Raw genomic sequence first — 27,441 nt, forward strand, 5'->3', positions numbered from 1 at the left:
AGGGAACAGAAAGAGGGAAAGAGGCCAGAGGAGAGTGGTAGAGGCCTGCACATGCCTTAGAGTTGGGGGTGGGGTAGTCAGGTTAGGGAGCAGCAGTGGGGCTAGGGGTATTCTTTGGTGCTGATCCATTATAGCTGCTGCAGCCCCCCCCCCCCCCCTTCACTCCACTGTCTTTGGCAATGGGAGCAGTATGGGTGGACTGTCTTCAGGCACTGTCTCTGCAATACAATGGATGATTCTGGATACAGATCCCAATACCAACACAGAAAGCATTCTAGCTCTACCTATGATCAATGCTGGAATATAACACAGACAATAACAATATTACATAGGACAACACAGGAAAAGATTTAAGATATATGAATTAGAGCTTAGAAGCAGGATACAAACTATATGTATGTCATGATTACAGCTCTGAAAGGTGCATATGAAGCAACACCTGAATAAAATATACCAAAATGTTATTAGCAATGGTATCATAGGGGATTTTCCTTTAATTAGAAAAATATATATTTACCTGCTCCGTTTCCGACCTGGGCCGGTTCAGCCCTCCTTAGGCAACCTGGTGGTCCCCCACTCCCGGGAGGTCACCATATTGATGCCGAACTTAGTGCGGACACCCGATCGGCATAGCGGACTACAGCCCAGAACTCCTGCGCTCAAGCGATCCTCCTGCCTCAGCCTCCCAAGTAGCTGGGACTACAGGCGGGCGCCACCGCGCCTGGCAGAAAAATATATATTTAAATAAAAATATAGAAATAAATAGAATTGGTTATTCCCCTACTGCCTTTGTCTTTTATTAGATATGTTTAGAAGAGAGTATTTAAAAATAAATAGTTGTAGTGTGGAACCAACCTGTAGAATTATTTGAGCTTCTCTCATCGGAGTGGCAGAGTCAGGGACAGGAAATCCTTGAGTTGTTCCAGAGCCTGTGGCTGGCAAGCAAGAGACTGGGCATCATGCTGTAGGGGAGCACAAAGGAGGTATGTGATCAGGCCCTTGTTTCAATAAACTTGGGAGACGGGCTTACAATAAATGATTACTGGATAACTTATTCCGTGCTCAGCTGAGTAGTCCAAACAATGGGTGGGGTTGAATCTCTGAGGCTGAGACCTGAGGGCAGGCATACAGACTTTGCAGAAGTCACTTGTGTGCTACTGGAGGTAGTCAGATGAACCCGGGCTGTGCCTCTGACTAGCAGCTGTGTGCTCTTGGGCAACTTCTCAGGCTTCACTTTCTGCCTGTGACGTGGGAATCCTCATACCTACTGATAAGCTCGCTGGAGCATTACGAACAGTAAAGCAGATAAAGTGCTTAATACAGTGCCTAACTGACAACGCTCCATTAATATGTCCTGCCATTATCATTATTAATGTGATGAATGTTATTATTATCCATAAATATTTACGATAGAGGGAACGACTTTTACTTCTTTGGAGGGAATTCAGGGAGGTGTCCCCAGGGTGCTTCTCTCTCATCTCTAAGAGCAATGCTATGAGTTCACTCCAGGACTTGAGGAGGGAAGAGGGAAATATGCAAGGAGGAACTCCACGTTGGTTCTTCTTCTGCATGTATTTGTGCTACTTCCCACCCCCACCCCCCAAACAGGTGTGTATTACTCCAGAGCATGCTTTCCCCTTCCTCTCCCACTCTTTTGTCTTTCTTCTTTTCAACTCTTCTTACTTCCCTTTCCTCTTCAAGACCCCAAGGAGTGGATAAGGAACTACACTATCTTTTGCATGTTCCGAGTTTTGCTTTTTGAAACTTGAAAGCTGTCTCCTAGTTGCAGCTTGTGGAGTTTACTTAAATCAGTCTGTGTGCCTGCTATTCGTTCTTCCCCTTAGAGAGGATCTATGCCCCCAACCGCTGCCTTTAATAAATACTTTTAAATGATAGTCATCTGTAGACAGGCAAATCTTCCAGACCATAAAAGTTCAATTAAGGAAGGCTCTTTTGAGGTAACTATATCTTGCAAAAGAAACCAACAGAGGTGTGAACTGTCCACAGGGCCCTTCTAGGCAATGAGGTGTATTTTCCTGGACTCAGATGTAGATCTTAACGTGGGAACCATTCTGTCTTGCTAGCATCTGTTCTTCTTTTCTTGCTTAGACATTTAACAAGTGGGATAAGAGGGAAAAAGTCAAAGTTTTGCAAGAAAAATGCTTAGACCAGTAATCTGAGCAAGAGAGCAGAGTAGTCGTATTACATTATTCTTAACAAAAATCAAAATGATTAAAAACAAAAACAAGTTAGTATCCAGATCAGGTACAACCACCACTCACCTTCTAAATTCCAACTTTTACATTCCTTCCCACATTCATGAGTAATAATGATGTACTTTCAGCTTTGTTGGAAACCCTATTTGTATATTTTACAAGGTCATTACCTTCAGCACCAGATACCTGCTCTGAGCCCAGCAATTACCACCTCTGTCTCTGCACACATTAGCACACATACACACCACTGATTTGTACTTTCCTATAAAATTACTCTTTCCCTTTTTAATTAGAATGTTTTCAGAAGCAAACCCTATCGTTAAGGCCATGTACGCTTCCATTATAAATACCTGTTGCCAGCCATTAATTATCTCCTGATGAATTACTTTAGAAGATTTTTTAATGCTTACTTTAAAAAGTGAGATTTATTTTCCTTACTTGTGATGCCCCCCTTCATACTTAGTTAACCACTTTGAATTCCACATAATAAGAAGATGTTCCCTTTTCTTCTGCTTCAAGGGACTTAGATGTGATCTGTCCTCAGATAGGATGAAGATTTTTTTTCATACTTTAAGGTGGAAACTTTCTGTATGCTGGGACCTCACTGCTCAAGAATTTCTTGGCTAATTGTGAGAGAAGAATATAAGAATGTTGGGTAGAAACACCTGGATAGTCTCTGAGAACAAAACATCTTAACATTGCATAAATATCTATAGTTGCATAACCATTTTGGTGACTGAAGCACTGCGAGTCATCCAATAATATTGTGGTTTGATAATTACACAGTTGTGGATTTATGCTCCTTTTGAACTGGGGAGACGTCCTGGTACATACAAACCAATCCTTTTTTGTGTCATTATATATAAAATGTATATGTCGATTTATTAATTGAATTGTAACACCTCCCAGCATAAAATACTTAGAAAATTTTAAGTTAGGTAGTATTAAAGTGAGGATTCCTATAGGTAAGCTTTCCTGATTACCTCATGGATGGCAGAGAATTTTGGATTCTTTGTTAAGATACCATTCATCATGTAGTACATGCACATGAGGAACAGTTCATTATACAAAGACAATCTCAGATTTTCATTTTCTTTTTTTTTTTTTTTTAAAGATTTTATTTATTTATTTGACAGATAGAGATCACAAGTATGCAGAGAGGCAGGCAGAGACAGAGAGGAGGAAGCAGGCTCCCTGCTGAGCAGAGAGCCAATGTGGGGCTCGATCCCAGGACCCTGAGATCACCCTGTCAAGGCAGAAGCTTAACCCACTGAGCCACTCAGGCACCCCAGATTTTCCTGTTCTTGACATCAATTATATTGAAATAGTCGGATTCCTAAAAGGGTAACAATATGTCAGGCAGCCCAAATTATAATTTCTTATATTGTTTATACCCTTAATCAGAGCAGAGACAATTAGTTGAAGAGTTGATTGCTCCTAATTCTCAGAATTAGTTTGAATCTTAAGATGAGCTCCTGTCTTCTGGAAATTGTCTTCTGTTTGACTGAACCTGGTGGACCTCTCAGAGTGTGGGTCTTTATTTTGCACTTACTCCATGCTCCATGCAAGACAAACAACCAACTACTGTGGGGTTTACAAACATGAATGAGAGACAGTTCTTGTGTTCAAACTGTTTACAGTCCAGTTTGTATAGGCCACCTCAGTTCATTCATATCTTGTAGGCTGGGGACAGGATGAAATGAAAGTAGCCTTAGAATTAATCACAATGCTCTCTACTTTCCCACAGCCCCATGCTTTATCTCTGTTGTATCTATGTTATTTGTATACTGGCCTTCCAGAATGTACTCTAATCTCCAGAGAACAGGGGCTGGGTCTTGTTCTCAAGTCTATTCTCTCTATATGTCTGTATTACCACAGAGTCAAGGATGTGCTTTGCAGAGGATAGGCTCTCAAAAAATGTATTTAAATCAAAGACTGTATTTGCTTGCTTGGACTTCCTAATTACAGTGAGTCAGCTTGTTTTGTACCAGTATTGTGGACTTCACCAATATGGTGAAACTGGTGGACCTCTGCCCAGAGGTGCTCACACTAAAGATGGTCTTGGATGTGCTTCATTACTGTTGCAGGAACAGACAGTAGAATGAGACTGAATAAGCAGTCAGAAACAGCAGGAGTTTTGTCTCAGCTGTCATTAATTACTTATTTAACCTTGGGCAGGGCACTTAAACTCTATCTCAGTCTCTTCATCTGTGAAATGGGGGATAATAATGACTGGCTTGGCTGTTTCCCATGACTGCTTTGTGAATCAAATGAGATAATATACTTAAAAGTGTTCTGAAAAGCCTAAAGCACTGCAAGAGTACAAGGTATTATTTTGCAAAGAAGTCTTCCTTTCAATTCTTGTTTCCATAAACACTTTTTCACACATCTCCAGGTTCCTGGGTTATGTGGTGAGATGTCTAGAGTAGCTCACCCTAAGCTGTTACGTTCACCAGAATCTTCTCTTTTTATTTTAAAGATTTTATTTCTTTATTTGAGAGAGAGAGAGAGGGAGCCAGAGAATGTGGGGTGAAGGGCAGAGGGAGAAGCAGACTCCCCGCTGAGCAGGGAGCCAGGTGCGGGACTCGATCCTGGGACTCGATCCTGGGACTCCAGGATCATGACCAGAGCCAAAGGCAGACACCTAACCAACTGAGCCACCCAGACACCCCACCAGAATTTTTTCTTCAACATCTGTAGCATTTAACTGATCTGGCCTAGGGTTCTCCGAAAGACCTAGACAATTATGCATCTTTCTCCAATTCATACATATATGTCCTTCATTCAGCATTTATTCAAAACATATTATGAGCACTTATGTGTACTACTGTGAGAGGAACTGGGGCAAAATGGACAACATAGGATCTCTGTCTTTGAGGGACTTGGAAGCCCATGGGATCTGAGAGAATAGACTTGAGAACAAGTAAGTGCTTAATTCTGCATTTGTTTTGAGAGGCAATTTTACCTGAGTTTTAATTAGTAAAGACATCTATGTATATTTTTAGTTTTGACTAAAATGAAAACTAGTGCTGCCTTATTCATATTTTTCTACTGCTAATGGTCTGTAGGTTTTAATTGGGCCCCAGAGACTGAGGTTTTTGTTTTGTTTTGTTTACTTCAGATGAAAGTTTGGGGGATCCCATTTTTCTTTGATTCAGTATTGTTATGAAACTTTAAGAAATAGCAATAGCTAATTAGTTATGGGATTACCTGAATAATTTCCCGCCAATTTTTCCTATAAGGTAAGAATTGCTTCGATTAGAGGCACTGTCCTGGGGAAGACCATCCCCAAGTCCAGTAGAGTAATTAAACTGAAGAGTGCATTTAGGGCTGACATTTCCAGGCAGATTCTGGCATTTCATATCCTTGGCTGCTACTCAAGCTTTGAGACACCACCACATGACCCCCTGGATCCTGAAAGGGTTTAGGAAACTAGTCACCTAACTGCACACAGTAGAATTTTGGCTTAGCTTTGGGGAGAGCTCAACAGGAGAAAGTATATTTCCATGCAATTCCATCCTGCTAATCAGGTAGGATCCTAAAGTAATCAACAGCTGTGGGGGTGCTCCACCTGAACACAACTCTTTCTCTTTCAGCTACATTGATCTCTTGCCATTTTTATCTTCTCTACCAAACTTCCTTTTCCTTCTCTTGTATTTCCTATATCTGAGAGTAGCCCATGATGATCCAAGATACTGAGGTCATTGCTGATTCCTTGACCTACATTTCCTCTCTCTTCTAAGCTATTACTAGATTTAGGAGCCAATGCCGCCCATCTTTTCTGCAACCCCACAGCACCTGCCCAAGTTCCTGTCTTGGGGGGAGAGGCTCAGGTCTTTATTGTTTGCCTTCCTCTACTTGTTCCCTATGTCTGAAAAAGCCTTAGACCTCTAAACATGAGATATCTCTTCTCTACCAGATTAATCTTTTGGTTCTTTAATTCTTAGTTCATCTCTTGGGGTCTTCCCGGAAGCCTTCCCTGCCCACTCCTAAGCTGGGACAGGACTCATAGTCCACCAGATGTGAACCTACAATATTCTACCTGTCATACTGGATTTTCATTGTTGGTCACTGGTCTGTCTTTATCCCTCAGCTACTCACACAGGATTTGACCCATGGTAATATTCACCAAAATGCTACATGATGAGTTGGATTGAGTTGTTCTCCTCTCTTAGTCTTTGCCAACTCCAGTTTTTCCCTTGATTTTCAGCTCCCATTTTGTTTTGTTTTGATTCCTTTATATCCATAGCTTCCTTCAAAACATGTCTTTTAAAACACCTCTTTGGTCATAAACTTCTCCTACTTTGATTCATAACATCTAATCTTTATTCCTCTTGTCCTTGTGGCAGTGTATGTAATTTTAAAATGGTAACAAATCCAGCAAAAGTTGTATGTGAACATAATAGTTGTTTTTCTTAAAACAGTCACCTTGGGAAATGCACACCTATTTTAATTAGTCAAAGCCACAGTCATTTCTGGAGCCACTCTTTGGGGATGAATACCTGCACATTTTTCTGAATATATTTTAATAGTGACACAGTTAGTCTTTGCAGGTGAGGTTTAAAATTTGTATAGAGCCAAGTCACCATGAACTATATTTAGTGAGTAAAGAGAATGCTCTAACTGGTAACTCTATGTGTCAACAACTAAAAAGTAATGTTATTATCTTTCTCTGAACATATTTGCACAAGGGAAATTCCAAAGCTATTTTGACTAATTACGTTATTTTTGAAAAGAGTTTCTAGCATCCCAAGGTGACTACTTTCAATAATAGTACTTGCTTTTTTATTGTAAAGTGCTTATTCAAATCCAGTTTGGAACTTCATAAGCCTCTAATACCTCTTCTCATACTTGTGTAGTGTTGTTTTGTAGACACTGGGAATCAATAAAGCCATGATCTTTGCCCATAAGGACCTCCTAATTAGTTGAGAACACAGAAATACCAACAGTCTTGTGTAAAAAATAGGCATTTTAATAAGATAAAGAAGCAGTACAGTGGAGAGACTGTCTGTGAGGGGAAGGAATTTGTTACAGTGTCAGCAAAGCCTTCTCAGGACTGAAGGATTAATGATGATTAGAAGTTCACTAAAAGAAGGAGGGAAAGGGGATGATAAGAGTCCTTCCAAACCAAGGGAACAGAAGGTACAGAGGCTGAAACCAGAAGATATGTTTGGGGGAATCTCAAGTCGTTCAATACTGTTATTGTGTAAAGTTCACAATGGGGGCAGAGAGGATGAGAGATAGGGCCCAATGAAGTAAAGGCCTGTATTTGCTGCTTTTAAAAGTTTGGACTTTATCCTGTAAGAGGCAGGAAGAGTTTCTGTGTGTAGGATTTTCCTTCCCAGTAGGATTGTAAACTCTCACATCCAATTAGTCACATAGGTTTTCACCCCCCCCCCCACCCCTAGCTCCCAAGATTGTCTCAGATCCATTTCTTCCTTTCCATTCTGACATTTACCTCATTAGTTCAGGCCTTCATCTCCTCATGCCTGGAGTGTTTCACAAACTCCTGACTGGTCCCTGGGCTCCAGTTCACCTTTTGCTCCTGACAATCAATTTTACACAGGATTATCAGAGCAACTTTCCTTTCCATCAAGTCTCACTCCTGTTCAAAAGCCTTCAGTGGTTTTCTATGATCTGAGAGATAACTACACCTCCCCCTTCTCAGTTGGTCCTTCAAGATCTTACCAATCTGGTCCCAATCCTCCTTCCCTCCTTGACTCCTATCACTGCAAATAGTGCCAGAACTCATCTGCTTATTCTCTTATCTGTACTTTTGCTTTTATGGTGGCTGTCCCCTGGAATGTTACAACCACACAACCCTTTTTGCTTGTTCTGTTTCCAGCTGTTTTCTTTTACAAATAGTAAGCCCACATATACCCATGCTTGATCCTATTCCCCACTCTCCTCCCTGGAAGTAACTACTATTCTGGTTATATTTTATTACTATATACTGCATGGTATGCATCCATAAATAATATATAGTATTGTTTTGAAAAAATTTAAACATACATAAATGATACTCTTTACATCTCCTTTTGCATTGAGCTTTTCACTGTCATTTTATTCCCGAGTTATCCCTATTGAATATATGAATATAGTCTCATCTATTGCTGTATCTCATTTTATAAATATGCCATACATTATTCATGGGTGGGATTTAGGCTGTTTCCAATTGTTGGCTTTTACAGGGATTCAGGGTGTCATATATGTCAGTTGTTGGCTTTTATAAACAATGTTACAATGAATATCTTCAGCAAAACAGGATTCTCCTCAAGTGGCTTGTGCATCCTCCGACTGTAGTACGATCCCACTGTGCTGAGGACACTGATACGCAAAGTAAGGGATTTAAAGAAATACTTGCTGAATGAATGAATGAATGGTGTAGCACACAACTGGGGTTGATGGCCCTGTTCCTTGTCAATGGGCTTGGCGCCTGAGCCCCCATTTCCTTCTTTGACAGCGCTGGTCCTTCTCTAGCGCACTCCTCCAGCTGGCCCGGGAGTGTGTGTAAGCGTGGGGGCGTGGGGGCGACACTTATCTCACGGGAAGGGGTCTCTCGCTCCCGGCAAGTTCACGGTCTCTGCAACCCTAGCGTCTGAAGTTCAGGGTCCTATCACCCACCTCCTTCGACAGAGGCCCAGCCCAGCGAGGCAGTCCAGCGCCGACTGAGTTAAGGCGCGTCGAGATCAGACGCGGGCTGGAGAAGGCTTGGAGGGGCAGTCGGAGGACTCGTAGTAGATCCCTCCGCGCGCAGCTCGGGCCGGCGCTTCTTCCTGCGGGAAACCCCTGGGTGCCGAAGGCGGCGGGCCCCGGCCGTGGCGACAGGGGGCGGGGTTTGCGGTGGGAGGAGGCGGCTGAGGCGGAAGGACACACGAGGCTGCTTCGCTGCACAGCCGAGAAAGTTTCAGCCAAACTTCGGGCGGAGGCTGAGGCGGCGGCCCGGGAGCGGCAGACCCGGGGTGCGGGCAGTGGGACACTTACGCCTGAGCTTCGGGGCACAGCTCGAGGCCGTGAGCCGCAGAAGCAGGAGGAGGAAAGAAGAGAGTGGGGGATCCTCTGTGGGGACCCCCTCCTCATGTGGATCTGCGCAGGCGGAGGCGGCGGAGGAGGCGACCGAGAAGATGCCCGCCCTGCGCCCCGCTCCGCTGTGGGCACTGCTGGCGCTCTGGCTGTGCCGCGCGGCCCCCGCGCGTGGTGAGTATGGGGCCGAGGTGTGCTGTCCCCTGTCCCGGGGCCCGCGCACCGCCACCGCGGCCCGACTGGCCACCTGGGGCGATCATCCCCCCCCCCCTTCCGTCCTCCACTCTGCGAGGAGGCCGGGCTCGAGTGAGGCCACTCGGTTCCCCAAAGTTTGGACACAGTCAGGGCCTCCTTCCCCGCACTCCCTGCCGCCTCCTACGCTCCGCGACCGGTGGCCCCACACACGCCTCCTCGGCTGAAGGGGGGGCGGGCCGCGAGCCTCAGAAACTCGCTTTCCCAGGCGCTTGAGTTCGGGGAGTTGGGCTGTTCTGCCCTTTGATTCCGCGTTTCCTGGGGTCGAGGGAGAGAGCCGAGTGCCGGCTGCGCGAGACGAACCCTCGCCGGCCGGGGACCGCAGATGGGCTGAGCAAAGGAATGCCAGATTCTGGCGTGGAGGGAGCGGGGGCAGGGCCTCCGAGCTCTCAACGGCTTGTACCTCCGCTGCCAGACTTAGCCCTGGCGGAGGGAGGCACGCAGTCCGGGTGGGTGGGTTTGGTTTGGATGGGGACAGGGTTTCGTGGTGCGCCAGAGTCCTGACACTCCGAATCCCTGCTCCCGATGAATCCGGTGTGTTTTGCTCGGGGACTTTGAAAGGTGGAGGCAGGAGCAGCAGGCAAACTGGTGTGGCTGCATGCTGAGCCACATGATTTAAAAATCTCGACTGCTGTTATTCTTTCCGAGGCGCTGAGCTCGGGCGCTGTTTCAGACTCTGTGTCCAGCCCCAGGAATGTGGTGTGACGATCACCAACTCCTCCAACCTGGCAGCGGCATTTGCTGCTCTTTTGGCATGGTTGGGGGTGGGGCAGAGGCGGGTGAGGAAAAGTGGATACGTTAATTCAAAGTGCTTCCTTGGAAAGCCTCTTTATGGTTGGATATGAGCAGCAGTCTTTCCGAACACGGTTGGACCGAGGAAAGGGAAATCGAATCACGTCTTATCCATCCCACCCATAGTCTTAGATTCCGATTTTCTTCAGACTGTTTAGTAGAAACAGCTTGGCTTTTGGAGCCCTCTGTAATCCTGGGTTCAAATCCAGCTCTGCCACCAACCAAATGGGAATGAAATTACCCAGCTAATAGGGTTAATTAAGAGAATGTATATTAAACCCATGGCATATAAGGTATTCAGAAAGTACTTTCAGGACAGGGCTGTGTTTTATTTTTAATGAACTCTGCTTCCAGTGGGTTGGTAGCTTATGCATGTTTGTTAAACTGAGATTTCTTCTTTTCCTAGCCTAATCCGAGGAAAGTTTTTACCTTTACCAAAAAAACCTGGTACATGAGCTATGTCTTTTTGCAAAGAAAAGGTTAAAAAGATGATGAGCTTCAGAAAAATTTGCTGTTTGTTCATTGTTAACAGACAGTTGGCATGCCAATCACAGATGTTTTAAAGAGAACACATTTTTTGTTTGTTTGTTTTAATCTTTTTATCACAGTACTGAATTTTCATCACCAACCAGGTACTTCTTGGAAAGCTCTAATTCCATGCACCACTATGTCCCTAAGGATTTCAGAAGTGGACCAGGAGGCTGTGTGATGATGAACCAGAAATCATTGTTTCAGAAGCATTTAACGAAATAGGATGGCATTTTTGCCTTTCCTTTTTCTTTTGAGTAAAAGCTTGACTGTAAGTGTAGATTTATGATAAAAAGGACTATAAACAATGGGCTAGTCTGAGGATTACAATCCTTGGTTTCTACCATTAACTTGGTTTAGTAAATAACTTAATCTTCATGGTAGGTACTCTCCTCATTTATGAAAAGAACTGAAGAAATAATCTTAGAGAGTTGGAGGGAATAATAAATAAGACTGCAAAGCAATTTTCAAAATTAAGTGTTAAATGGTAAGATTGATGGCAGAAATTGGATTACTTTGACACATAAGGCTTCTCTCATTCTAGGACCTCAGTACATAGAATGATACCCTCTTTTATACTTTGGTACTGATGACATAGTGCTATTACCAGCAAGCTTTAAGGTGGACAAGTTGAATGTTAGTTACTTCAAAGGACTAGATATGGATATGTTGATTTTTAGACAAGTGTTCTTCAGATGCTAAACTACTGCAATAAAATATTTTAAAAACCTGTTTTTTGGTATAAATCTTAAATCTTTTCAGAGTCTAGTAGAGAAGGCTTCTTGAATCTTCTTGATCTGTTATCATTGTGTTTTTGTCAAGGTACCAATTATAATACATTCTTCCCAATTTTTGAGTGTTCCTGTATTTGGGATTGTGGCCAGTTGTTAATTTAAATATCATTGAGTTCCCAAGGCAAGAAGGAGTCAATCCATCTGTCTGATTGTCTAAACAGCTATCCAAAACCACCTCTTGCTCCTTGTTTTCTTTTGCTTTGTAATGGGAAGTGATTCCCTGGTTTTAAAGCCTGCTAGATAATTTCTCAGCTGAATTCTTCTCTTGCTTTTAAAAAAATAAATCACAAAGAGCAATTTTTTTTTTTTCTTTCAGTTGAGGATGAAGTTTATCCTAACGCTATTTTTCTTTTTTTTTTTTCTTTCTTTTGGTTCTTTCTATATTATTATTCTTCGGCAGGGACAGGGTGGGAGTGGTAGAGGGAGGAGGAAGGAGAGTGATTATCTCTTGTCTTTCTTTTCTTTTTCCTGATGTTTTGATTTTTAAAAATTATTTACCCACATCTCCTTGTCATCCCACTGTGCTATTCCCACTCTACTGTCTCTTCCATGGGCTTCCTGTGTTATAGAGGAGTAAACGTTTCGTTTACCTGAATTGTATTTGCTGACTTCAGGACCTTTAGAAAATGTTGAAATTCAGTGGGATATGCTTGGATGCTTCAGAGCAGCCTTACAATACATTTTAAAAATATCACACCCGCAGAAATTCTATTTTGCCCACAAAATTTGCATTGATCTAGTTCCCACTCTGATGCCATTCCTGGTGGTTCTTCTCCTTACCCCATCCCCTGTGATAGAAGGAGGCTCCATGTCCTGGCTGCATCAAAATCAGACTCAACACCCAGGGATTCTGATACAGCAGGTTTGAGAACCTGTGTTTTTCAAGGTTTACGGTAACTTCTTGGAATCCACTGATAGTTCATTATTCTGCCTTGAAGTGTATATAGTGTGTATATGGGGGTCTTTCCTTCTTAATTTTAATAATTTCCAGAATTAATCTAACCTTAGCTATACCAGTGTTTTAACCCTCTATCAAAGATTTTTAAAATTGCTAAATAAAATCTGTTGAGTATAATGCCATTTCTTCTTGTTCATCTGGACACAGTGGGTCTCCATTGTCTCTTTAGAAGGGCTTCATATATTTGAAAGATATATTATAAATCCTCTCCCAGATCCTTTTCTTTTCTGTTGTCCTTTTTTCTTCAAGCTTCATTCATATATATAATTTTGGACTCCCTTTATTTATCCTTGAATGAAAATATAGTAAGAGATTTTACATTTTACTTATATTATGTTTCCATTTGTTAATTTAAGTGCTTGCTTTCTTGACATTTCTGTCTGGATGCCACAAGTTGAATGTTTCATTTTCCTCTTCTTTCCCTTTTTTGCAAATGACTTGAAACCAAAAGGTTTATTTTCTTCTACTCTGCTGTTTTTATTGGTTTACCATATGTATAATACTTTGGAAAGATCACTGGACTAGGAGCCAGAAGACCAGTGTTCTCCTCCAGGTCTATATTTAATTAGTATTGTAATCTTGTGAGAGGGATTTTGGTCCTCCATTTGCTCACATATGTTGTCCATAGTCAACTGAGCCAGTTAGAGTTGAGACTAGAATCTCTCCTTTGGTCCTCAGTCCAGTGCTTCCTCCACTCTCCACACCACTTCTATCTTGTACAAATGAGCTCATGTACACGAAAACACTTAGAACATCCTCAAGTGCTTATTGTTAGTGTGTACTTCTTGAGGAAGAGAATTGTGTTTTTTCATTTGTGCATTTTTTCCCTAATGCCCTTTCCCTGTACCTGGCACAGTGCCTTGGCATCTAAGAGACATTCAATAATTGTTCGTTCAATTGAACAATTACTTATAGTCATTTTCTTATTCTAGATTACTATGGTAATCCAAGACAGTTTTTTTTAAATAGTATTTTCAAGAGTCATTGCTTACCTTGCATTTGGGGAAAAACCAAATTTTTCCCTTCCCCAGATGTTTTATTTAAACTTGCCATTTTGAAATTAAATGTGTGTGTGTGTGTGTGTGTGTGTGTGTGGTTTCTTCTCTTTTTTTTCTGATCACTTCTGCAAATCATAAAGGTCACTTTGACTTTGGAATTTAACCTCAAAGGCGCTGTCATCCACCCCCTGCCTCTCACTTGAGCTGTTTCTACTGTTTCCTGTATTACTATATTACTAGGTCAGCAATTTCTGTTATTTTGTTCAGAGTTGCCACACTTTATTGTAATTTGGTCATTTGGGGGATTATTGGAATGGTATTTTTAAAATTAGAGTTAACTAAGTTAATGTTTGTTTTGATGATTTTTTTGAGGTTTTAAAAAATTTTTATTATGAGCTTGATATCACAAACTAGTATTAGACTAAGAGGATATATACATTTAGTAAAGTTTTTTTTTCCCTACCAAGAAAGTTCCTTAAAAGCCACTACCACAAACAAAACTCCAAAGATGAGATGTGATAAGGAAAACCTTGAGAGAACCATATAGTGCCTGAGCTATCTCTGCAACAAGGTTTACTCCTTGAGGGGAGGTACTACATCATACATATCCCTTCTCTGGTTGATAAAACTTGTTTGGCATATGCCCAGCATGTAGAGTCATCCAAGTAACAGGTCGGCTTTGTTATAGCACCTGTGACTCCTGCTCTGTCCTCCCCACATTTGGGACATTTTAGAGGAGAGGCCCATGGTGAGTGAGGGGTGTGTCTTTATGCTCCTTTCTCCTTTGAAATGAAAAGATCAGTTGGAAAGATGACCCCACCTGTAGACTTTTTTATACTATCTCTTTATTAATTAATGGGTAGCTGAAATTTTCCTCTTTGTTGACTTATGTGTTGGCAGAAACTTTAAAATCCATCTAGTCCTTCTATCCTTTCCATGCTGGATCTGCTCCTCTTACAACATCCTTGTCAAGAGGTGGCCTACCTCTTGTGGTAGCTTCCTGCCTTTGGAGGCAGCTTAGTTCATCTCTGGACAACTCTGATTTTTAGAAAGATTTTCTTGTATTCATCTGCAGTCTGTCTCCATATGACTTGTGCCCCTTGGCATCTTCTCAGGAATTGGCCCTATAGAGTCCTGAGTCCTGCGTGAGTAACAAGGATCCAAAGGAGTACTCTTCACTGAATTGATACCTACCTCTCCATAAAAAGAGTTAGACCTAGTGAGGGGCATGAAGATGATTCCATCTGGGGTGTTTTCCTGGAGATTCTGATTCAGTGGGTCTGAAATAATGTCTGGGAATTTGTATATTTAAGAAATAGCCAGTTAATTTATATATTAGGGAACTCTGGAATCATTGCAGAGTGAATGCAGAGAAACCAAGGATTTTTTTGGTTTATTTTTGTTTATTTGTTCTTTTATAGTACTAGAGGTAGGTTGCTTTGCCTGGGTCTTGTAGTCATTTTCTACCCTTGAAAATGCTTGCTTCTTGCTAAATGCCTAGCTTGCTGGCGAAGTTGCTCTGGTATCCCCAGAAGGCCAGTAAAGTTGTTTTGTCTTAAAAAAAAAAAATCTACAAACTATTCAGAATCTTAGGGCTGCTGTGTATGTGTTGTATATGAATTTGGTGAAAGCCTTCTTATCCCTTCATCAGAATGTTACCAGAGATGCCAGAATACATAGGTGTTCATTGGTTTTTTTTGGTGTCCACTATGGAATTCTGTCCTACTCCTTGTGATGACACTGCCTTTGAAGATGTCTCCTTTTCCACCTGTGAACACATACTGGTATCAGGGATTTCCCTCAGATGTGTTAGTGCAAAGAGATAAAGGCCACTCCTTTCATGCAGTCCTGCCTTCGGGCTGTCTGGGCTGCTGCGGCAAATGGAATAAGGAAGGGAGAATAAAGAGGAAATCAAGGGTCTCTTGAGCAGAACAGAGCATTCTGTAAGAAGGGGCCCAGGGGTGCTCCTCTGACAAAGACACTGTCCTTTATAGGATCTAGAAAGTGACTTCAGATCTGAAACGATCAACTCAGGGCCTGTGGATGGACAAACTGCAGTTTTCATTTATAGTGGTAGGTTTGCTGTAGATCTGTGCTTTCGTCCTTTCCTTTTTGAGACAGATACTAGTTGTGTGGCAGAAAATATGTTGTGACCTTAAAAAGAAGAGTAAAGCCAAGAAGAGGGGTTGATAAAAGCCGGAGCTTGGAGTGTGAGAAGTGAGATAATTACTGCATTTATTTATATGTGTAAATATGTAAACTTCCATATAAGACTCTGGTAGGAGCTCTAGCTCTTGGCTCTGAGATTTATTATCTTTGTAGTTCTTCTGTCCCAGTGATGTGTCATGGAGGATTGTGGTGTGTGTTATCCTTAATTTGTGTGTTTCTTCATGTGGTAGGGAGTACAGGGTATTCTGCTTTTGTAGATGTGTGGGAATCTTTTGACCAAGCAGAAGATAGGGCCCTGCCTCCAAGGAGCTGACATCATTGTGGAGATAAAGCAGATGAGCACACAATTAGGAATATGAAATACAAGTCATTTAAGTCACTTATCTACAGTCTCAGAAAACAGTTTCCTGCATTTGGGGTGACTAAGAGCTGTAGGGTCTAGGGGAGCAAGCTGCAAGTTTACTAGGGAATAGTGACTCCTGGCGCACTCTTGCTAGGCTTGTCTGCTATTCGCCCCTTCCTCTTTTGTAACTTAGAAGTATCAAAACTTAACTTGAGGAACAGATAAAGGCCCCTTTGTCTGGTGGGGGTCTGAATGTAAATTTGGCATATGTTGTGGTATCTATTATGTCTGTCAGTAGGTTTGTGGCAAGAGAGAGGGCTGGTCTTAGTCCTGGATGCCAGGCCTGATCTAGAACAAGTTAAGGTGGAGATATCTTCTTTGGAAGATCTAGTTCTCAGTGGCAGTAGCTGAAGGAACTTCTTGTCATGGCCAGGCAATGACTGAGGTACAGTATGGACACACCCAGAGCTGCTGCCTCAGGTGGCATTGATTAATCATACTAACATCTCCCTCACCCACTGTGCTTGTCTTGGCAAAACCCTGTTCTACCAGCTCCTCAAAGTTTTGTGTTTTACTAGATATGATTGAGCAAAGTCTTGGGGGGTCATTTTACTGTCCTTTGCCACTCCTGAACTGCGGGTCAGTTACATTGGTCCAACTCTGGTGTCCTTGGACTTTGGCCATTAAGTGAGGGGCCTTGGTCTTTTTTCCCATTGGACTGAAGCACCTTCCCCAGAGGCCTGCCTGAGGCAGTTTCTAGTCTTCACGTCAGTTCCTTTCAGAATATTGGCACCTGGGCAGTGACTCTGATTCTTTGAATACGTCAGCCAAACTTCATGCCAAAATGGACTCAAAGCTTCACAAAGACAGGTTGGATCTATGGGTGTTGCAGAACCTGTTTCTGGATTAAGAGTAGCTCCCCGCCCTTACATATATTTAATCATATGAAGAAAGCATGTGTGTATTTTATGAAGTAAGGAAAACATGACGATAATATTTTGATTGGAGTTGGATATCGTCTCCTCCATAATATGTTGTCTTTTAACAAATAGCATTGCTTTAAAATACAATTTTGCTTGCTGAATATAATATTGTACAAGAAGATGTGTTTACATTCTGAAGTACACTGCCTTGTTCAGAGACAGGTACATTTTTAAATTGTTTGCTTCTTTTTCATATCTTTTTACTCTCATCTGTCTTGTGAGGAGATTCTGGAAAGTTTTTAAGCCTTGAAGATTAAATAGTGTATTTTAACTGACCCTAGGAGGGACAGGTTGCTATGCTGGCATATTTATCCAACATTTAAATTAGATAATTGAATAGTGCTTACTCACTAATATCTTCTGTTGAGTCTCTGAATATGAATAGTCAGAAAACTAGACAGTGCTAATGTGTTAACTTCTCTAAATGGTAATTGTAGTGAGCTGCAAAGAAACTTGTTTAATTCTCTGCTTTCACATGCTTTCGTCCAGAAAGTGTTGAGACTTATTGAAGTTTGAGGATGTGTATATTTTGATTATGATTTTTATTATGTTTTTGTTTGCCATGAACATGCCTTTATTTATTTGCTAGATCTTCTTTAATTGGAAATGTTAAGGACATTTACTTTATTACAACATTTGAAACACTTTCTAATCTTTATGAGGATTATTAGAGGAAGGATATATCTTGTGAATCATTCAAGTCCTTGGTCCTGTGTTACTATTTAAAGTAAGTGACAATGTTTCATGACTCCTGTGACATATACTTCCTAAGAGACTTAAGGAAAATGGTTGTACCTAAAAACAAACATTGTAATATTTTAAGGTAGGTTTACATAGTAATAATTATTCCTCATGTTTATACATAATTAACTTATATTTATATATTTTTTCTTTTCTCTGGCATCTTTACATGATTTTTTTTGGAGGAGGAGGTTACTTAAAAAGTAGTTAAGGATGTTGAAAAATCTAAAAGAGTGTGAGAAAAATAGTCACTATCATCCCACTCAGTATTTTGGTGTACATCTTTTTTTTTTTTCCCTACCTGTAGTTTTAAAATGTTTTGATTCATAATATATATACACACAATTTTCTGTGCTGCCTTTCTTTGATGGTTATAAATATTTCTCATATTTTTAAGCATTTTTTCATAAATTGAATTTTATTGGCTAAGTACTATTCTTTTAAAAATATTCTTGTTTTCTGAGCTGAAGTTAAGTGTCGGATGCTTAACTAACTGGGCCACCCAGATGTCCCAATAATATTCTTATTAATTGGGTTACTATGTTTTGACCATTCCTTGGTTTGGTTGCATATTTAGTTGGTTCCATTTTTTTCCTATATAAATGATATTCATCTTCATACAGAAATAGATTTGCAGAAGAAAAATTGCTATGCCAAAGAGAGTGATTTAAAGGAATTAGGAAACAGAATTTAAAAACAAACAGGAAAACATAGAAGAAAATTAAAATCTCTAATAATTCCATCACCTCCAGCCAAAACCCACAATTAATATATTGGTACATTGTAGACAGGTTTTTTTTTTCCCCCCTCTGTCTATTACTGCAGTTGGGAGATTAGCATATGTATAGTTTTATCATCTGCTTCTGCGCTACTTAAAATACTGTGAATGTTTTCATATATATATATATATATATATTTTCTTTAATGATATTAAAGGCTGCATACTGTTCTATCTTAAGGATCATATATATATATATATATATATATTAAACTGAAATCAATTCTTAGTTTGTAATGTTTTCATAATTATAAATAATGCTATAATGAAATTCTTACATATAAATCTTGGTAGGAATATTTATTTTGTTAACACTAAGTTCTCAGAAGTCAACTTATTGTATCAAAGAGTGTGGACCTTTTTGTGTCTTTGATACACACTGCCAAATTCCCTTCCATATAGTTGGACCAAGCTGTAGTTCATTAGCAGAATATGAAACTGCCAGTGTTGCCAGCTATGTTCAACACTGATTTTTGTTTTTAAAACTTAACCAATTTGATAAGTGGTAGATGCTTCCTCACCTTAATTTGCCTCCCTGATTACACAGTGATATTGAATGGTTTTTCATATGGTCAGTGGCCACTTATTTACTTATTTTGGTAATCTGTGTCTTTTACCCCTCGAGATACTTGTTTTTTTGTTACTGATTTATATATTAAGGCTATGAGTCCTTTGTCTTAAATGTGTTGAAACATTTCAGATTGCTACTAATATATGTATTTTTTTCTTCCAAATGTTTATTTAAGTTCGAGTTAGTTAACATATAGTGTAATATTGGTTTCAGGAGTGGAATTTAGTGATTCATCACTTACATATATAACACCCAGTGCTCATCGTAACAAATGCCCTCCTTAATACCCATTGCTACCAATACTGATATTGAAAACTGTTTATTTTTTATTTTTATTTTTTATTTATTTTATTTATATTTAATTTTTATTTTTTATATTATTTTATTTATTTATTTATTTTTTATATTTTATTTTTATTTTTTAATCTTTTGACTTATAATGAGCTTGGTCAGTTTTCTTTGTATTTGTTAACTGGTATTTTCTTTAGCTAATTTAAGGTTCTTATCTGTATCATAAAACAACAGGCTGTCTGTTGTATATGCTCAGGAAATGCACATTTAACCTTTTATAAAAAAAAATACTGGAGGAAAACAGTATTTTCTGGAGGTAAATATGTGATTTTTGGTGCGTTGAGGATAATCTGCTTATGTCCTGTCTTCCTGGATAGCCAAGATTTTTGAAGTATGTAACATCCCTAAAAGGCAGGACTTGTGCTTTACTAAATCTGACAGTTTGACCTAATTGATAATTGTACTGTGGTCTAGCCAGTCAGTTTGGTCAGACAACAGGATGACTAAGATTCCCTCCCCTCTCTCCTCACCAAATTGATTAGTTGTGGGACAGAACTGACTGAATCAACCTGTTGTTTTGGCACCCCATGGACACCACCTGTTTCTTCAATTTCTCCCTCCAGCTTCCCACTGCCCTACTGCAGTGCTGTGTGCACGGTGGGTAGGAGATCAGTGTTGTTGCTGAAGAATGTTGCAATAAAGAAGAGTAGACTGCTTGTTTTTCAAGCTTGTATGTTCTTAAGGTACCCTGCTGCTTTTGACATTAAGAGCTCCAGCTGAACTGTTGTATGTGGAAGCCCTGCAGGTCTTAAGTGTTTGATTCAGAGTAATTTCAGGCAATATGAATGCTTTCTTAAGTATCACTGGAATTTACTGGGCTGGTCGTTTGCCAGCTATTGCCATATTTAGTATGAAAAGACCTGGGGAACAAGGACATTTCTGATCAACCAAAGAAGGAAAGCTTTCTGAAGAGGATTGTGACTCTTTTTGTTTTGTTTTTTAGGTGTGGTTAAGAAAATGCCAGTTAAGAGATTCAATTTGTGTCCACTGGTCTTTGTTTCTATGCCCCATCCAATTTCTACCTATAAAATTAGTTTATGGGTAGGAAGAGAGATTTGATAGTGAAGCCCTTTCTTACCCTGAAGTCTACTGTTTCTGGGAGGAAATTAGAGAATTCTTACGCCTAGACTGTGCATTGAGAGGCTTACTCAGTAGATGAAGCTGCTGACTAAAAAACAGGTTGATGGGTGCTTATTCTCATCTCTTCTTGAAGGCTTATTCATTTTCTGCTCTGTCATGATCTGAATTTATTTTGGCCCAGTCCTTTTCTCCATCCTTCTTTTGGAACCATCAGCCTTCCCTCTTTGGCTTAAAATTTCTCTGCCTGTTTTTCCATTTTAAAGATGAAGATAGTGTTTGGATCAGTCAATATAACTAACACAAAACTTATTTGCTTAAAGTAAAACAACCCCAACATTTACATAGCTATGTAGAGTTTACAGAACCCTCTTATGTAATTGCCTCCTTTATTCTTCATGAAACCTTGGTGGAAACTGAGCCTCAGAGGAGTTACTGGCTTGTATACCATTGTTTAGCTCTAGATAATAAGTGACAGAGCTGGGACTAAAACTTGTGGTTTGACTTTTTAAACCTCAGCTTTTTTTTTTTTAACATTTTGTTGAATTCTAACTATGTGTCTGTTATTTTGCTAGGGCTTTACATATATTTCCTCATTTAATTCATGTGGCTCTTTTAGGGTAGACAGTATATAACTGTTCTATAGATAAGGAATTTGGCACTTAGATTCATAGCTTTGGGTGTTGGGGTGAATAATGTGGTTAATGAAGAATGGAACCGGGATTCAAACCTCTGGCTCCAGAGCCTCTTCAGTCAACCATGGCGCTGTATGTACCTTCCTACAGTTATACCTCACAACTGCTCTACAAGATGGGGAGTAGATTAAGTGGGGAAACTGAGGCTTATAACATGTCCAGGATAATGCAGCTAATTAAGTGGCAGAGTTGGGATTTAAAGCTATGTCTGTCTGTCTCAGCAGTCCTTACTCATTCCAGTGTACTAAAATGCATATCAATTCATTAGACTGGCAGTTCTTTGAATATAGAGGTCAGCTATTAGGAATCCTTTGTAGCTTCTGAATAAAAAAGAAATGGATAGACATTAGTTGACTGATGGCCCTTGATTTCCTTAGTTGATTTCAATCACCAGGACAAACAGATTGAATTTGGGCTGAGAGGAGGGAGTTTTCATTAAGGATGAGTCTTTAAGCCAAAATGGGGCGCGCTGTAAGATCTTCGGAGGGCTGCTGTTAGGAGCAATGGCCTGACTCCCAAGGGCTCTCTGCCTGGGGACATTCCTGGCTATGTTTCTGGAGACTTCCTTGAGAGGGAATTGTCCCCTTATGGGGAGAGAAGGTGGGCATATGTTGAAGTCTGGCTCTGAACATACTAGCCCCGTGTCCTTGGGCAAGTTTCTTAAGCACTCTATGCCTCAAATTCATTATTAATAAAATGAAGATTATAGCAGCATGTAATTATTAGGGTTGTTACGAGGATTAAATAAATTAATAAGTGTATAATGTGATAATAATTCATAGTACAATGTCTGGCAAATAGTATAGTAAATAGTAGTTATTGTTGGTGGTGTTATTTTATGTTACAATATGGACTTTTTGTTGGTTTCACTTTAATTAAAATTGGATGAGTGATTTGGACCCTTGGTGAGGAATAGGAGCTTCTTCAACTTTGCAGCATGTATTGTTCACTGGTTTTCAGTGACCGCATAAATATTTAAGGGTATTGTATTTGAGTCTCTTTCTTTAATGGGGTGTACTTGCCACTTGGAGAAATTTTGTCTATTATACAAATTTCACTGATAGATATTAATTCATTTCCCCATTGTTTATTAATCAGGCATTTGTGGTTGGATGTTATGCTTACTACAGAAATGGTGATTTTTCTGAGTTGTATCTTTAAGGATAATATCAGATCCAACTCAACTATTCCCCAATTTCATACAATATGGCAAACATCATCACATGCCATTCTGTGTCACCATGTGGAATACTAGTCTAAACCCAAAATATTTAATGCTTTAATTAGCCTTATAGCACTTAATGGACTATCTCTGTTGGGCATTTTGAAATGGTCTGTGGTCTGTTGTTACGCTTTTAGGGACTCCTGGAGATTTGGGGATCTCAGGTGGAGGGTTACCCATCTAGTCCATCCTTGTTTTACAGATGCAGAAACTAAAGCCCAAAGAAGTTGCTTGCCAAAGAACCCAGAGCTAGGTCGAGGTTGGGGCCCAATCCAAGCTCTTGTTTTCTAGTGCTCTTTCCCCTGCATTCATTACTCAGATGATCTGTCAGTATGTCAACCATCTTTTTTTTCTTTTTTTTTTTTAGATCCTAAAAGGAGTGGAAGAGTGGGGGAGGGGAGAGGTGTGCATATTGAAAATGTCAGTGACAGCAGAGAAAATATTTGACTGTGAGCCCTGCCTGTCCCCCTTTGGATTTCTCTGTAGTGGTTAAGACAAGCCAGGGGGGCTGGTGTCATTAGTGATTCAGTATTGGATTAGCCAGGACTGGTGGAGTTACTTTCTCAGAAAAGGGTTTCGTATTTTAACATTTGTTTCCCATGACAGTTTGCTTATTCTCAAGTTTTGGCAGCCTTGAGCAAATGGTTGTCAGGTTTTTGTTTTGTTTTGTTTTAAGACAAAACTCCAATTTTATTTTGCTGATTTAGTAAACTGTCTTCTACCTACCACTCCCTTTTGCTCCCTCTATAATTATTTCTAAGACTTTGTTTTTCAATTGTGGGAGTACTATGAAAGGTTTTCTTTTATAGTCTGAGATATTTATAATTATGTGTAAGCACACTGTTTACAGAAAATGTAAGTGGTGCATATGGTAACTCAAATCCTCTTAAAACACTTAAAATATTTTCCAATAATTTAAATCTTTCCAAAAAAGCAGCTGAAACCACTTATGGTAAAAGAGAGGAGGTGTATACTAAGGATAGCAGCATTTGGATGTAATTAATATCAGATAAAAGTGAATGTCACTTTAGAGGAACTGGGAGTATATGAATGAAAGCAGACCAAGGCATGCTTCCTTATTAATTAAGTGAACAAAACAAGACAAAAATCTCCGTCCTTATGGAGCTTATTTTTCTATACTGAGGGCTTATTATGTGACAGATGCTTGACTGTACTTGGTAAAAGTACTTCACCTGTTTCCTTTGGTCCTTACAGTAGGTGTTTGATTCCTATTTACTGAAAGATTAAAGAGTGGTCATCTAGGCCACTCAGCTGACCATTGGTATAGGCCAGCAATTGGAACCCCTCTTGCCCAACTCTAGTGCTCACACACTTACCCATTATAAATAATGTTCTTGTCCGTTTGGTGGAATCCTGTAGTCACAGATAATGTAACGTTGGATTTAATAATATTTTGTATACCAAACTGACTTAAGTTTTCCACTTCTTAACACCTTACCTCTGAATGAACATGTGCATAATATGGGAATTACTTAAACTTCAAAATTCTATTTCAAGGATTTGCAGTCTTTTCCAAATCTTTTTGAAAGGGGGAAGAATGGATTTATGTTTGTCATAATCCAAGGAAAGTTGTTTAGCATTTCTTTCCCTTTTATATCTTGATCCTAAAAGAAATTCTTTAGTAGATTAAGATCAGGAATGAATGGGTAGCTTTTTTTTTTCCTAATAAAAAACATTTTGAAAGATTGAAAATGGCCATCCTGAGTCATATTTGTGCCAGCCTTTTTAGTTACGGATAGCGCTTTTTTGTTTTTCCGATAGCTTTTTCTTGACTGTGTGTATGCGCATATATTCTCATTATTTAATTTTGAAAGGGATGTAAGAAACCACATAAAACAATTAGAATCCCTAAGCATGTGAATAATGAACATAACCAATTACTGAAACTACCCAGTACTAACCTATCTTGGCCTGGGAAGTGCAGCATTTCTACATATATCATTATAGAAAAAGTATACTTTTTTCTGTGAATGTTCTCCTTATTATATTATCTCCTTTGTTACTGACAATCAGTAGTCATCTGTACTGATAGATGAGAGAATGTGTCTGTCACCAACAGATAATCCTAGATAATCCCATCTGTTTTATTATTTTTTAAATTTTTAAAAAAGATTTTATTTATTTATTTGACAGACAGAGATCATAAGTAGGCAGAGCAGCAGGCAGAGAGAGAGGAGGGAGCAGTCTCCCCACGAGAAGAGAACCCGATCTTTGTCTGCTCAAGTGGGACTCAATCCCAGGACCCAGAGACTATGACCCGAGCCGAAGGCAGACGCCTAACGACAGAGCCACCCAGGTGCCCCAGTCCCATCTGTTTTAAAATAGAGCCTTACACATGTGTGCTCACACATGTGGGTCTTTCAAGGTGAATGAGAGTTTTTAAGGAGAGTTCAGTATGAACTCTCCTTAAGGTTTAGTTGTGTTAGATGCCCATTGAATGGTACAGGGGACAATGCTCAGGGATATTAAGGAAATGAAAGAGATAAATGACAGTAGAACTTGATTGTTTGTTTTTAATTACTCTTGGCATGACTAAGGTACCCTTTCCCACTACATTTTGATTTTTGCTTTAGCATAGCTGGTGAGTTTTGGAATAGCTAGACCTGGCTCTGATTCTTAGTTAAGAATATTGGGCAAGCCACTTAACTTCTCTAAGTCTCAATTCTCTTACCTCTGTAGCAGGGATAATAGTAGTACCTAACTTGCAGGATTATTTGCAGATATTAGAAACAACATTTTAACTGCATGGTGAGCTTGTAACATTCACTGAAGTAAAAGAATATTCATGGCACAAAGTAGACATTCAAGTTTAGGGAAGGGCACCCACAATTTAAAACTTCATTAACCTCATGATAATTCCTCCCTTTAGAAGATAGTCTGGAAATACTTGTCTCTTACCCTTCTCGTTTCAGTTTCTTTCAAGGATTCCCTTTAGACTTGGCTTCATTGCCAAGGCAAGAGCAGACCAAAGCACTATTATCTGGTAATTTCAAATTTGTAAATTAACTGTGTGTGAATTAGAAAAGCCTTTCTAACCTTTTGTCTGCTCAAGTTTGCAGCATCTTGCACCTGTCACCTCAGAAACAGCTGATTCATAGAAAAAAGTTATTTAGTATTTCAAATTAAAGCCAGAGATCTCTTTTAATAAGAGGATCTACTTGGTTGGTTTACTTGTTTCCATCTTTCACCCCTGAGTCTTAATGGAAATCAGGTTTGAAATGTTAGAAGCAGTTGGTTTTCAGCATTGGGAAAGCTTATCTAATCAGGCATGTGAAGTGGCCTGTGTTGGATTTCTGTGCCAGGAAGGCTAGCGGAGGTTGAGGAGATTATCGCTCTTGCTTATAATTCCTGAGCATTGTCAAGACACTGGGAGAGCAGTAGGGATATTAAAAAAAGAGGTTGAACTTGGTTATACCAGTCCAACATACATCCCACTCCCATTTGGGTTGGTCTCATAACATAGGTGTATGTAAACTAATTTGAATCATGTAATAGTTTGTCGTTTCAGGGCTAGATGGTGAGGATTTCCTGTTTCACAGAATTTTGGATTGGGAATTTTACATTAAATAGTGCTTTCTGATGTATAGTCACTTTTGTAACATGATCTCCCTTTAGCTGCAAATAAACTCTTCTAAGGAGGGAAGGTTGGTGACATTATTTTAGTTTTACACATGAGAATAATAAGTCTCAAATAGCTCAAAGGAATTCCTTTAGATCACATGGTGAGTGTACAGCAAAGCTGGGGTTAGAACTCAGGTTCTGATTTCTATGGCAGTTCTTGTTTCATTATACCACACTGCTTCCTGCATAATGTACCTAAATCTGAATTCTGTTCCCCAGGATAGGAAAGGATTATCTTCCTTTCTGTTTGATTAGCTGCGTCAGAGTATGACAGCAGTGAAGCAGAAGTTGAGGATTCTCTCCCCAGATGACCAGTTAACTTTTCCTAAAGCTATTCTGGGGCTGCAGTCATTAGTTGTTACTGTTTTTTTTTTTTTTTTTTTAAAGATTTTATTTATTTATTTGACAGAGAGAGAGAGAGAGATCACAAGCAGGCAGACAGGCAAGCAGAGAGAAAGGGGGAAGCAGAGAGCCTGATGCGGGGCTCGATCCCAGGACCCTGAGATCATGACCTGAGCTGAAGGCAGAGGCTTAAGCCACTGAGCCACCCAGGCGCCCCTAGTTGTCATTGTTTTACCTGGACAGGATGTTGATCCAAAGTGAAATAGACAGGAGAGTGGGGCTCACTCAGCTTAGCCCATCACAGCTTCTGTCTGTTCTGCCAATGGCTCTGTAATGTCATGTTCATTTACATGCATTTCATGTGCTCTGATGTCTATTTCTTAGTATTTTTCTCAGCTGTTTTTAATGTCTCAAGCTTTAGTTCTTCCCGAATGGCCTGAAGTGACTTTCTTGTCTCTTAAAGTTTCCCTAAAATTTCTCAAGAGTGTGCAGCATGGGCTTCTCCTCAATGTAATTTTATTTCATTGCTCTTGGCAGTTCTCTCCTTAACTTAAGCAGAATATAAATTGTGAATACAGATGGGTGTGTCAACATTGCACTGTCACGTATATAAGTGCACTTTAGCTTTTCTTCTTTCCTTTTAACCAAAATGAGGAAATAGAGAATGTTTTGTTATGGTAGTTTTACACATACACCAACGAGGAAATGCGTAGTTAGCTTCTGTGGGAAATGTAACTGATACATTTCAGGGAACAAAGTGCATGATGGCTAAAATTTTAAGTCTGCCAAATGTTCACAGGGAAAGAAAGAAAAATGATCAAGCTCTCATACTGTACTTCAGTTTAGCTTATTAATTCTAAGGTTAATAATTTATAGGAGCCTCTGCCTTGTTTACACCTGTTATATATGAAAGTATGCTTGCCTTTCCACAGAATCCATTTCACAAGTTGTGCTTTCCATTCAAGG

General features: G+C 39.9%; 1 protein-coding gene and 1 long non-coding RNA gene across 8 annotated transcripts in view; one reads left to right on the forward strand and one right to left on the reverse strand.

The window, feature by feature from the left end:
* The window catches only part of LOC116567756, a 38,356-nt gene extending 29,452 nt beyond the window's left edge, over positions 1–8,904 (reverse strand). The window contains exons 1-2 of the long non-coding RNA XR_004276324.1: positions 8,841–8,904; positions 856–962 (exon numbers count right to left, since the gene is read on the reverse strand). This is a non-coding gene — a long non-coding RNA (uncharacterized LOC116567756). The remainder of the gene's footprint in view (positions 1–855; positions 963–8,840) is intronic.
* Positions 1–27,441, forward strand: part of NOTCH2 (notch receptor 2) — a 195,294-nt gene that overhangs the window by 19,951 nt on the left and 147,902 nt on the right. Inside the window, exon 1 of one of the 7 annotated variants that reach the window (XM_032303041.1) lies at positions 9,166–9,413. The exons of the other annotated variants lie outside the window; for them this stretch is intronic. Within the exon in view, the coding sequence (XP_032158932.1) occupies positions 9,341–9,413 (73 nt within the window). The 5' untranslated portion in view covers positions 9,166–9,340. Of the gene's footprint in view, positions 1–9,165; positions 9,414–27,441 lie in introns of those variants that run through there. 7 annotated transcript variants of the gene reach the window in all.

The sequence above is a fragment of the Mustela erminea genome, chromosome 10 (assembly GCF_009829155.1).
Source record: "Mustela erminea isolate mMusErm1 chromosome 10, mMusErm1.Pri, whole genome shotgun sequence".
Taxonomy (NCBI): Eukaryota; Metazoa; Chordata; class Mammalia; order Carnivora; family Mustelidae; genus Mustela; species Mustela erminea.